The 12,055-nt window shown below is 30.2% G+C and overlaps 1 protein-coding gene across 1 annotated transcript; it reads right to left on the bottom strand.

Moving 5' to 3' along the window:
* Window positions 1-7,347: 7,347 nt before the first annotated feature.
* On the bottom strand, window positions 7,348-7,670 carry LOC126010868 (40S ribosomal protein S27-like). Its single transcript, XM_049774486.1, has one exon. It carries the CDS (start codon window positions 7,668-7,670, stop codon window positions 7,419-7,421), a length of 252 nt encoding a protein of 83 aa, XP_049630443.1. The 3' UTR covers window positions 7,348-7,418.
* Between the last annotated feature and the right edge of the window lie 4,385 nt (window positions 7,671-12,055).

Below are 12,055 nucleotides of genomic sequence, written 5' to 3'. Positions count from 1 at the left end.
CTTGGTTCAATCCCTGGTACCCCATACTACTTTCCCAGCTCAGTAATGAATAATTCCTAAAAATAGAGTCAGGATACTGTGGCCCCCAATAAAACAAAAATAATTAAATAATAATGTTAGAAATTCTGAATACATAATTTAGGACCTTTTCTGTAAAAAAAAAAAGAGAAGATGGACCATGGAAAAACACACTTGCAGTAAAAATGTTTTGTGTATCTTAAGCACTATAGTTTTCCTACACCTCTGAAGCAAGATTAAAATTTTAAACTAAATTTTAAGCTAAAAGTAAATTAGTATACTGAAGCAATTACAATGATATATTTATTTAGGGTAATATTTTCTCAATATATCTTTCCAATTAAGATTGTGTTCCTTATCCTGTTAGTTATATTTGTGGAATATATATTTATGTATTGTACAACATACAATATACACAATTCATGTACCTAAATATATACAATATATATTATACATATATGATATATATTATAGCCTTATACTTTCTATGAGAACAATATTTTATTTTGGGTAGTGTACATCCAGCATTACTTAGGGATACTTTAGACTAAAAACACACTGGACATTCCTGGCAGTGCTCAAGTCATTCCTGATGGTGTTCAGGAACTATTTTTTTGGCAGTATTTAGGAGATCACAGAAATGCAATGACAAAGACTGGACCAGAATCAGCTTTATAAAAAGTTGGCACCCAATCTCTTGTACTATTTCTCAGATACCAGTAATATGCTTTCTTCCAGAAGACTTTTAGGAACTATTCAAGTGTAAGTAGGCAACTGGAAGAATTGAGAATTCTAGGAGAAATATGAATTACCTCATTCTCTTTCTGAATTGAGTTTTGTTTTTATAAATTTAATATATTGAAGGGATGACAGTCTAAGGTATATATTATTCACAAAATTTAAGAAAAACAAATGTATGTAAGCTGATTTATATATTTTGATTTATTTATAAAGAAAAATATTGCAGAGAAAAGGTTGTGCTTTATATTCACTATGTATATTTATAAATAAAGACAAATATCTACTGATTTCAAGAGCAGTGACTCATTCACTGCTAATTGTGTTTAGTACACAATTAGATGTGTTTTTTCATTGTTAATGAACTTATCCAATTACCTATTATTGAATTTCTTTTCCTTAGCACTCTCAAACACTTCTCATATGATATTTAGAAGCCTTGGTTTTTTTTATTTTCATAAAATCTTGCTATTGTTTATAATTTATAATATAGTCTGCAATCATTTCTTGTCAGCATTTGAAATAGGTCATTAGAATAAGTTTTATCTCCTGACAATGCTCTTTTGAACAATGTCTTCCTGCAAATTTTCTGCGAATAATTTGAGGTCTTTATTTTGTATTTATTTTTATATTCTAAGTTTTATTTCTCTTATTATTTAAAAATATTTAATGCTACAGAAAAAAAGATGTATATCTGTTGCTGAGTGCATGCCTTGAAAACGTGAAGTTAGGAGTTTGAACTCTTGTACAATAGAAAAAGACATAGCAAAAGGTATAGAGGAATGTTTTTAAATTCACTTTGTAGATTTGTTCCTAGAGTGTATATATCAGAACTAAAACTATGAAAGTTTAGTTTGTTTTTGTTTGTTTGTTTGTTTGTTTGTTTGTTTGTTTTTTGGTTTTTGGTTTTTGGGCTACACCCGTGACACTTAGGAGTTACTCCTGGCTATGAGCTCAGAAATCGCTCCTGTCTTGGGGGACCATATGTGATGTAGGGGAATCGAACGGTGGTCTGTGCTAGGTTATCATGTTACAAGGCAAATGCCTTACAGCTTGTGCCACCTCTCAGACTGAAAATTTAGTTTTTATGGTAGTAGCCAAAGTCTAACTCAATGTTTACATATATATGGTATGTGAATAAAATAGAAATGTTTAAGAATTTCAAACTTTGGATGGTGATATCTTAGATCACTGTAATTTATGCTATATACTTTATACTTTATTTCCCACCCTTTGTGTTACATTCACTATCATAAAGAACCCCTTTATAATTTAAATAATCTTCCCAGGTACTACTCTTTCCACATAATGTTGTATAAAAAAGGGACATGAAGAAATACAATTTAATAGAGATTATGAGTGAAAATCAATAACCATTTTAGGAAAAGCTATTACTTATAGATATTTAATAAGTATTGCTATGAATGAAATTTTTACAAGCAAAATGTTTTCTTAGCATGGTAACTTCTAGTTGTAGCACAATAAGTTATCTGACTATGTATTATTGAGATTATTTATGTAAAAATATTTGAAATACTTATTCTAATATGTCAAAGAAGGATTAAATTTTTCTTATTTTTAAAAAATGTTGTGTTTGGTCTTCCTAAAAGTGTATTATTATCAGTTATGTCAACTATGTAATGCTTTTTCTTTAAATAAATTAATTTAAAATAAATAAATATATTTGTATATATTTATATAAAGAAAAAGCATTATATAATTGACATAACTGATAATAATTCACTTTTAGGAAGACCAAAAGCAACATTTTTTAAATATATACTTATATATATACATATATAATAAACATATATTAGTTTTTGGTCATGCTTGGTTATGATCAGGGGTTACTCCTGTGCACTTAGGAAATATTTGTGGCAGTTTTCCAGTGAGAGGGAGGACATTTCGGATGCCATTGATTTAACCCAGGTTTGCTGAATGCATGGCAAGTGTCCTATCCCACCGTAATATCGCTCAGGCAGCAAGAAAATAATTATGTTCCTATCTTAATATCAATAAGGAAACTTTATATATAGTAGTAATGTAGTAATTGAGACATTATGGTCTTATTTTTAAAAAAAGGTGAAATTTATAACGTATATAAACTTTCACAAAATGTAGAAATTTATTTCTGACTCATTTATTTCATTTTCTTTAAATTTCCTTTATTTCAGTTAAAATAAAACATTTTTTCAAAGCTAATTTAACAGTTGAAAATTATAAAGCTTATAATATTTATTTTTTATTATTTACATTTCTTTTCAACTAGGGACTGAATCTAGAGCTAATGTTTGTAGAAAATTGGCAACCATAGAGCCCCATCACTGGTCCTGTAGATGAGGGTACATTCATTTAATATATTTGTTTAGTTAAAATTATTATATTTTAATGAATCAACTTATCTTGTTTAAAGTATTACTTTATGCTAAGGTTCTGAAAAATATATACATTTACAGTATTTTGAGAATTTTACCATTTTTAACTTTTTAAATTTGAAATACTAATAGTTTGCAATAAATCCAGTTATGATAAAATTAGTTTTTAAGTATAATATAGATATAGTACATAAAATGGTTATTGCTATTAGAAAAAATATAAATAATTAGCTACAGAAAACATTTACTGCCATCATTATACACATTTGATATAAATGATAAATTATTAAAATAACATTTAAATTTGCAAAGTTTTAAAAAATAGTCTTACTTCTTATGTAGACTTCTTACTCACTCTCATATGGAAAGAGAGGCCTAATTCCTGGGACACAGTAGGAGCACTTTTATATGATATTTTATAGAGATAAATACTAGACTCTGAGTTTTCTCTGAGTGCTGCTGACATTTAAAGCTGATGAAAATGATGTTAAATAATAGATGAATATTTATCTATCTACGCTGTTACCAAAAGCAAGATATCATTATCATGGCTGAATAGCAATTTATTTCTGTACAAGTCCTTTATGTATGCCACTGGATACTTTACTGTATGCATTATATTAAATGTATATCCATCCACATCAGTGGTATTAAACATATATAATATGCACCAAATATGTACTAATATATATATTACATGTTCTTTATCATTTATCCATTTAATTTGTTTTTATATGTTTCATATTATAAATAATTCTAAAGTTAACATCTATATTTAAATTTTTTAAATTTTCTTTGTGTAAATAACAGAAGTAGTTTGGTAGATGAACCTGTGATTCTAGATTTAATTTCTGGAGGAAACACCCAAGTTCCATTGTGTCAAAAATAATGTATAGTCTTATCAACAACGCATGAACATACCCCTTTCTCTACAATACATAAAGTCAATTATATTTTATCTGTCAACAAAGAAAATAAACACAACTCAGAAAACAAAACTTTGGCAGAAGGAGAGAATTAAAGGGCAATTAGAACAGCTAAAAAATATAAGCTTCCAGTAATAAAATAATTATGTCATAGTAATTAAATACAGCTAATACAGTCAAAGCATATTGAAAATATCTAAAGCTGAAAACTTAATGTTATACAGTGAAGAGTATTACTTTATAATATCAACAAATACCAAATCTTTAAGTTACACACATAAAACCAATACAATAATATATGTCAAATAAATTTTAATAATAATATATTAAAAAGTATTTCCTAGTAAAGTCTTTGAATCAGTAAGTGGAGATAAATATGGATAATGAAGTCAATATAATTAAGTAGAGAGCAGTACAAGAAAAAAAACATCTGAGAAATGTGTAAAATATAGTGTATAAAGGTAAGTAATCTGGGGAAAAACATAAAACTGTTAGTGTGTGTGTGTGGGGGGGGACAAGTATGAAGCAGTTAAACTTGGGTGTAAGTACAAGTACTTGTTTTTATCCTCACTCTTTCTAAGTAATATGATAGCTCTAGTTCCCTCTTTGGTACTGCAAAATCAAGATTTTAACTTTACTTATAATTCTTCAATATTCAATTATGTGAATAAATCTATATTATACTTTATGTGGATAGACAGATGGAAGAAAAGGACAGAAAGAGAAAAAGGATGAAAGAAAGAAAGAAAGAAAGAAAGAAAGAAAGAAAGAAAGAAAGAAAGAAAGAAAGAAAGAAGAAAGGAAGGAAGAAGGAAGGAAAGAAAGAAAGAAGAAATAAAGAAAAAAGAAAGAGAATGAAAGAGAAAGAAAGAAAAGAAAGAAGAAATAAATAAAGAAAAAAGAAAGAAAGAAAGAAAGAAAAGAGAAAGAAAGAAAGAAGAAAGAAAGAAAGAAAGAAAGAAAGAAAGAAAGAAAGAAAGAAAGAAAGAAAGAAAGAAAGAAAGAAAGAAAGAAAGAAAGAAAGAAAGAAAGAAGGAAAGAAGGAAAGAAAAGGAAAGAAGGAAAGAAGGAAAGAAAGAAGGAAAGAAGGAAAGAAGGAAAGAAGGAAAGAAGGAAATAAAAGAAAGATCAGGGCAGGAGACCAGGGCAGGAGCTATAGCACAGTGCTAATGACATTTGCCTTGCATTTGTCTCTATTTCTTTTTCCCTTTGAACCTCAACAGTGATAGTTATACATTCTTATAATATTAATTGGGAAACTTGCTTTCTAATTTCAATCTATGAATAACTAAACTGTACTATAATTTCCAAAAATGCTTTTGAGTTTTTTTTATAATTTTAATGTTTATTTTTAATGTTTATTTAAAATTATTTGAAAAACTTAAAACAACATATGGAGGTAAAAATAAAAAGTTGCACTTTGAGAAAAATTTAAATGATTCAAAAAGATCTGGGCTGAGACAGAACAATCTAAATATATATATATAAATTATATATTCCATTTATTTTTTAAAGTTTATTAGTTTACTTCATGATTAAAAACTATCCATTCAATAAAAAACATTTTGAAAAATGTTATAGGGAAAGAAAATTAGAAGGTATCCATATAATGCTATAGTATACCAACTGAAATGTCCAATAAAGTAAAGATATAAGTATTTAAAATAATTTACGATATAAAATACCATACCATGTAATATATTTTTATATATTTATTTTCTAATTTACAATACTATTCTCTGTTAAGTTTAATGCATAAACTGCTGAAGCATCACATCAAATACTAACTAGTGTCAGCTTCTCTGGCCTGGCCCCATCATTGTTTCAGAATTCTCCATCTTATCTCAATTGGATATCTTTCACCAATTCTTACTAAATCCCACTTGTTTATGTTGCCTTTGGGCAGTTGTTATTTTCTTACTAAATTTCTTTATATCCCAGGTATGAGAGAGATCATTTTCTAACTTGACAGCATATTATCCAGATATACCCATGAAGCAGAAAATCACATATTTTCATATTAGAGCCGAGTCATATTTTCTTGATTGTATGTAGTGTAATTTCTTTATTCACTCATCTGTTTTTAGACACTTGGGTGGTTTCTATAGTGTGGCTACTGTGAATAGTGCTCCAGTGAGAATAGGAGCACAAATATCTTGGATGAATAAATTTTTGGACCCTTAGGGTAGATACCAAGTCACTGTGCAAACTCATAAAAATAACGGTGACTATAAACCTCTTTTTAAAATAGATTTTTGTTATGATCTACTTATAACCTTGATGTAAGCATACATTTTTCAATATATAATTTTACAGTTGCAAAATGTAACATTTTTATATTAAATAGTATATTTTATACTAAAATAATGAATTGTTTGCTTGACCAAAATATGGTAATTCTGCTTAGCTTTTTCTACATCCTTTTGTGCACTTCCTTGTAAAATACCATTTTAACAAGAAACATGCTAAATTAATTTATCTGGAACTCTCTACCTTCATTATATAATTAAGTTCATTGTCTTCCACTATATCTTATGTAGTATCTGGTTATATTGACTTGTTTTCTACAGACAAGTAAAAAATATTAGCTTCTTTAAGTGAGAGATGCTTTGACTTAAGGTTTTCTCTTGGCAATTTTAATATCAGTATTCTAATATATACTGTGTGTATATATATATATATATATATATATATATATATATATATATCTTATGTGTCTCTGTAGTTTCAAAAGTTTTGGCTGTTCATATTCTCTTAACCCATGGTTGGTCACCTTGATAATCCTGAAAAAGTATATTTTATAATTTTATTATATTAACATTTTATATTTGTTCTTTTAAATGTAATTAAAAGTAGTGATACTGTTTATTATTTTGAATATTGTTAATACCTTATTTCCCTCCTTTCTATTCTCCACTGGCTTCTTCATTGTTATAGCAATGAAATCCCTTTTAAAATATGTGTAGGGGCTGTGAGGTGGTGCTAGAGGTAAGGTGTCTGCCTTGCAAGCGCTAGCCAAGGAAGGACCGTGGTTCGATCCCCCGGGGTCCCATATGGTCCCCCCAAGCCCGGGGCAATTTCTGAGTGCTTATCCAGGAATAACCCCTGAGCATCAAAAGGGTGTGGTCCGAAAAACAAAACAAAACAAAACAAAACAAAAATGTGTGTGTGTGTGTGTAAAATTTTCCTGATTATATTTTGTTTCTTCATTAAATCCAGCCTTTTTTTTTTCTCCATATCTAGGTATATTCCAAAGATGTGTTCTACACATAACTTAGAATTAATTCTCATTTTACTTTTTTTTTAAATCCAAAATGTGTTTATTGGAATGATTTCTCATTCATCTTGATTCAGAGAGATTTTAGAGCTTCTTCCGTCTGAAGGAGCCTCCTTCTATCAGCCTTGCTTTTCTTCCTGTAGGCTGGCAGAGGACAGTGGAACAACCCACACACAAAACTACCGTCTGTGCATGGCTGAAAACGGTGGTGATTTTATAGTATCCTGGGCACTTGACGTCCATGAAGTAGGAGTTGGGGCTCTGCACCAGCCTCCTCTTGTGCCTCCGCTTCTCTTCCTTTGGCGAGGGGTGAAGGAGAGCCTTGAAGAGAGGCATCTTCTCGAGGGGAGCCCGTCACAGCTGAAAAGCCTCATGTTATTTTTTAAATTAATTTTCAGCTTGAAATTTTCATGAAACACATATTTTTCTACATTTGATTAAAATCTGAATTTCCAACTTTGTTTTTGATACTTTGTACTTTGTACAGAGTTGATCGCTTATACTTCAAAAAACTTCCCAGTAGTTATTAGCTATGTAAATTGGCAAATTAATCATTTAACCACTATTTCACATCTATTACTATTACTATTATAGTAGAAAGTAAAACATTAATTTTTCATAAAAAGAGTTATTAAAATTATAGCATATCTTTGATCTAACTATTCATATAGTAAAATAGATGATGGTTATGTTATTTCAGTAGTATAATAATACATGTCAAAGAATTTTAAAAGGTAGCAATATAAATCGACTCCTCTGTCATATTTTCTAATTAGAAAATTAGAAATGTTTACTTCAGGTACTATTATTTAAAGTACCATTGGGAATTTTTTTGGTGGGGGGGTGTTTGGGCCACACCAGGTGGTGTTCAGGGGTTACTCCTGTTCTGCGCTCAGAAATGAACCCAGGTTCATCCCAAGTTGATAGCTTGCATGGAAAATGCCTTCTGGCTGTGCTATCACTCTGGTCAGTGAAGTGCTATTGATACTTCTGCTTCTCTTCACCAATAAACCACCACATCTCCACTTACTCTTCACTTTTAAAAGAAGAGGATATACTTAGCTTGTGAGGATGATTGAGGTAACTTTTTCAGTCTTCAGAACCTAATAATTAATCAAAACTTGTCTTAATTCATAGAATGTGAAAGATTCTTTTCCTCTATATTCACTCATCCTAGACAGGGAAAATGAATTCCAGATAAGAAGAGGAATGAATGAAGGTTTGTTACTTATCTTTTTTATCTCTCTACTCTTCTTTTTGCTGGAAGGTAATTAAACATACGTTTCTCTTTACTATATTGATGTTAGATGTAATCATTTCTCTTGACCTCATTCATTAGTTTTAACAATTTTAATACTTTTTAATTTTTGCCAAGTTTGTGTGTTTGATTGCTACTGTGATAAAATTTTCCTAATTTTCTAAGAATTAGTATATTGCTTTGTAAATCTGAATAAGTGCCACATAGTAAAATCTTGTTTATAAAATTAATTGATCAGTTGTTCATTTATATTTAACCAGAAAAATAAAGTGATTATATGCTGTAAGGCATTTTCCTTTTTTGAAGATATGTAATATATGTGATGCACAAGCCAGGAACTCACTGATTATTAATTATGCAATGTGTTTTCAATGACAATTGCTCTCAACAAAGAAATAAAAACAAACAAACAAAAAAGCAACTTTATGTTCCCAGTAAGTCTGATCTTCTTGTAAAAACTTTAAGTTAAAAAAAATTGAAAATGCAGAAGCAAATATACTAAATTGTGTGTAAAATCACCACCCCAAACCTCTCTGCCAAACCATACTAAATAACACCAAGTCTAACACAAAGCAACATTAACATACATAAAAAGAAGAACTAGTATGATAAGTACATAATCTGCATAATGTAACTTCAGGGTAAAGAGTTTAAATGTGTCTTTCTTGCTGTTAGTTTTACATACTACTGTGTGAGTAACAAATCCTGAATGCTTGTTTTGATTTTGATTGCTGTCAGTGGAGAAAATAATATTCTCTTCAAATTTGTTTTAAAGTTAAACAGATAACTATGTCAGTCTTTCATAAATACAAATAGACATAAATCAAATTTTTAAGAAGTGGCTAATACATGTGTCTGTGTATGAGGAAAATTATTTAACCAAATTCATACTACTGGCATTTATGGATGATAGAATCTGCCCACAAAGCATATTTGGCATTAGATATTTCAGGAGTTTTTGCATGTGACTCTGGATGCTTGTTATATCTCTCAGAAATTTAAGAATTCCTAAATTGTGGATCCAAATATTTTCAACCTTTTTAAATTGTGAAATAATACAGTATGACAATATCTAATAATTATGTTTGGGTGAAAAGTAAAAGAGTATCTTCTTCAGTTTCCAGGGCTCTATGGTTCAGAGAAACAATTTAATGATTAACTGGGACTTCTCAAAATTTGGGAAATTGTGTCTGTTAGCTGCATCAGCTGCTTTTTGTAGGGAAGTGTTAACTTAATTAAAAAATAAAAATCATTATGTTAGTATTTAATGTCAAGACCACCTAAGTTTAAAGGGTCTATTAAAGCCCAGGGACCAGGGTAGCCAAGGGTAAAATCCAGTGTTCTCAAGTCTCTGGGAAAACCCACTGCCTCAATGAAGACCACGAACCTTCAGAGATGGAATAAGCAGCACAAGGTTTATTTGTCCAAAGCTCTGGGGTCCACCACTTCCTTCCTGTCACAGCAGGTTCAGTTAGCAGTGGAACCCCGAGCCTTAAAATCCCCAGATTTTTAGGGCAATTCATATGTTACAAACTTTAAACATTTCATAGGTTCACACAAGTGTTAAAAGTCAAAACAGCCAATAATGCAAGCTGAAACTTAACTCTTCCAGACCCCTTTTGATGTCACCCACCCTAGCCCTCATTCTGAGGGTATAAAAATATATGAGTTGGATCCTCCAAGTGGTCTCTGGGTGGGTCCTGCTCTGTGTTCTTTAGGTTAGTAATTAGTTACTCCTTCAGGTAAACACATGTAGTTATCCCTTTCAAGGACCACCTGCTATACCTCACTAGGTCATTTTGGTCCCTCCCTTTTGTGACCTTCTAAGATATCTTGTGCTGTAATGCTCTTTATGATTATCTTAAGGGTGAGCTAGGGGAGGGGATGCGGCTGCCCTTAAGGACTGGTTCCAGGAATTCAACTTAAAATTCCTTAAAAGCAAGCAAAATAAGAAGCTAATAGCATGGTTAATCCTATTTAAATCACATCTATTACCTAATAAACTTATAAAATTACGATTACTTACTAAAACTATAAAACTGTTTCCACACTTCTTTAGAAAACACACTTTAACATGTCAGTCACACACAGTTTTTTATAAGTTGTTGAGATGTTTCATACATCATTCAATAAATCATTAAGAGAAAATGCAACAATTTTGAAGCAATAGTTCCCACAAACATCCTCTCCCATCTCACCTGAACTTCATGTACATCAGTTTATTGCCCCTTTAACTATTTTTATGTTTGTTTGACGGTTTACCTAGAACAATACCTAGTTAAATAAATGTCAAAGGCAAGCATTCTTAGCTGACTAGATTCTGACCTTTGTCCGAGTTTTGAGGCTTGGGCTCTCCTGGTATGTCTTGTCTATTGTTCAGGCTTTGGGGCTCTAGTTAAACTTTAAACAAAACCCGTGAGCAGAAGCATGATTCACAGAAGCAGAAGCATGAAAGCATGATTAATATATGTCAATTTCATCATTTCATTTTCAACAATGGTACTTCTGGATTTTGCCTGGAAATTTAATTCAGAAAATTTAAGGAGATAGAAATCAAATCCAGGGCATCTATTTACAAAGTTTGCATTCCAGTCCATTGAACTAACTTTCTAAAGACACACTTTAAGATAAGTAAGAAAACCAAACTCTGAATCTATAAATGCCTCAGAGTTTTAAAATAAAAATACTTAGAAAAACTAAAGGCAATCAGTCAAATGGGATTTAAGTTATATTAATCATGATTCTTAGACTTACTGCTGATCTAAGAATTTTATATGTGACAATTTATAATTTAACTCTACCCAAGAGCAAACACTAATCTTGGAATAATGAGTAAAGGAAAGTAAATGAAAAAAAAAAAAAAGATTTTATATTACCCAATAACAGTGCTTTATAGAGTTATCAATGTGCATATATAATGACTTTTGATTAAGTTCATTCATAGAAACACTCAAATCTTTACACTTTTAATCTCCCTGTTTTTACCTGTGTTTGACTGAATTTTAATTTAAAAGTCTCTGACTTCAGTAAATGACATTTACAGAATAAAAAATAAAACGTTGTAATTTTTGCTGGGATTTTTATAGCACTTTACCTATTAAACTTACTGCCTCTAATCACTCCCTATTTTAGCTTCTACAAAATTAGTTACTAAAAAATATATTAGAGACAGATCAATAGGCAAAGAGATTTCCTGACATGCAACTGACCCAGATTTAATACTAAGGGCAATGCAAGTACAGAGCCAGTAGAAGTCCCTGAGTACAGCCCGATGTGACAAAAAATTTAATTTGTGACTCTTAGAAAAAAATCTATAGACTGAACATATTTGTGGTAAAGGATTTGAACTTAATGTAGTATATACATGTAGATTGTCAGTGATGCACATAATAAAACCCTGCAATACTATAAAGTATTACTTCATTATAAAAATAAAGATAAAAGCAAAAATAGGGGTCAGAGT

The sequence above is a fragment of the Suncus etruscus genome, chromosome 6, assembly GCF_024139225.1.
Source record: "Suncus etruscus isolate mSunEtr1 chromosome 6, mSunEtr1.pri.cur, whole genome shotgun sequence".
Lineage (NCBI taxonomy): Eukaryota > Metazoa > Chordata > Mammalia > Eulipotyphla > Soricidae > Suncus > Suncus etruscus.
Note: the sequence above shows the minus strand (reverse complement) of the source record. Positions and strands in the feature narration are given on the sequence as shown.

Excerpts from the sequence above, each read along its gene's own strand:
- LOC126010868 (XM_049774486.1), bottom strand. The coding sequence starts at position 7,670 with ATGCCTCTCTTCAAGGCTCTCCTTCACCCCTCGCCAAAGGAAGAGAAG.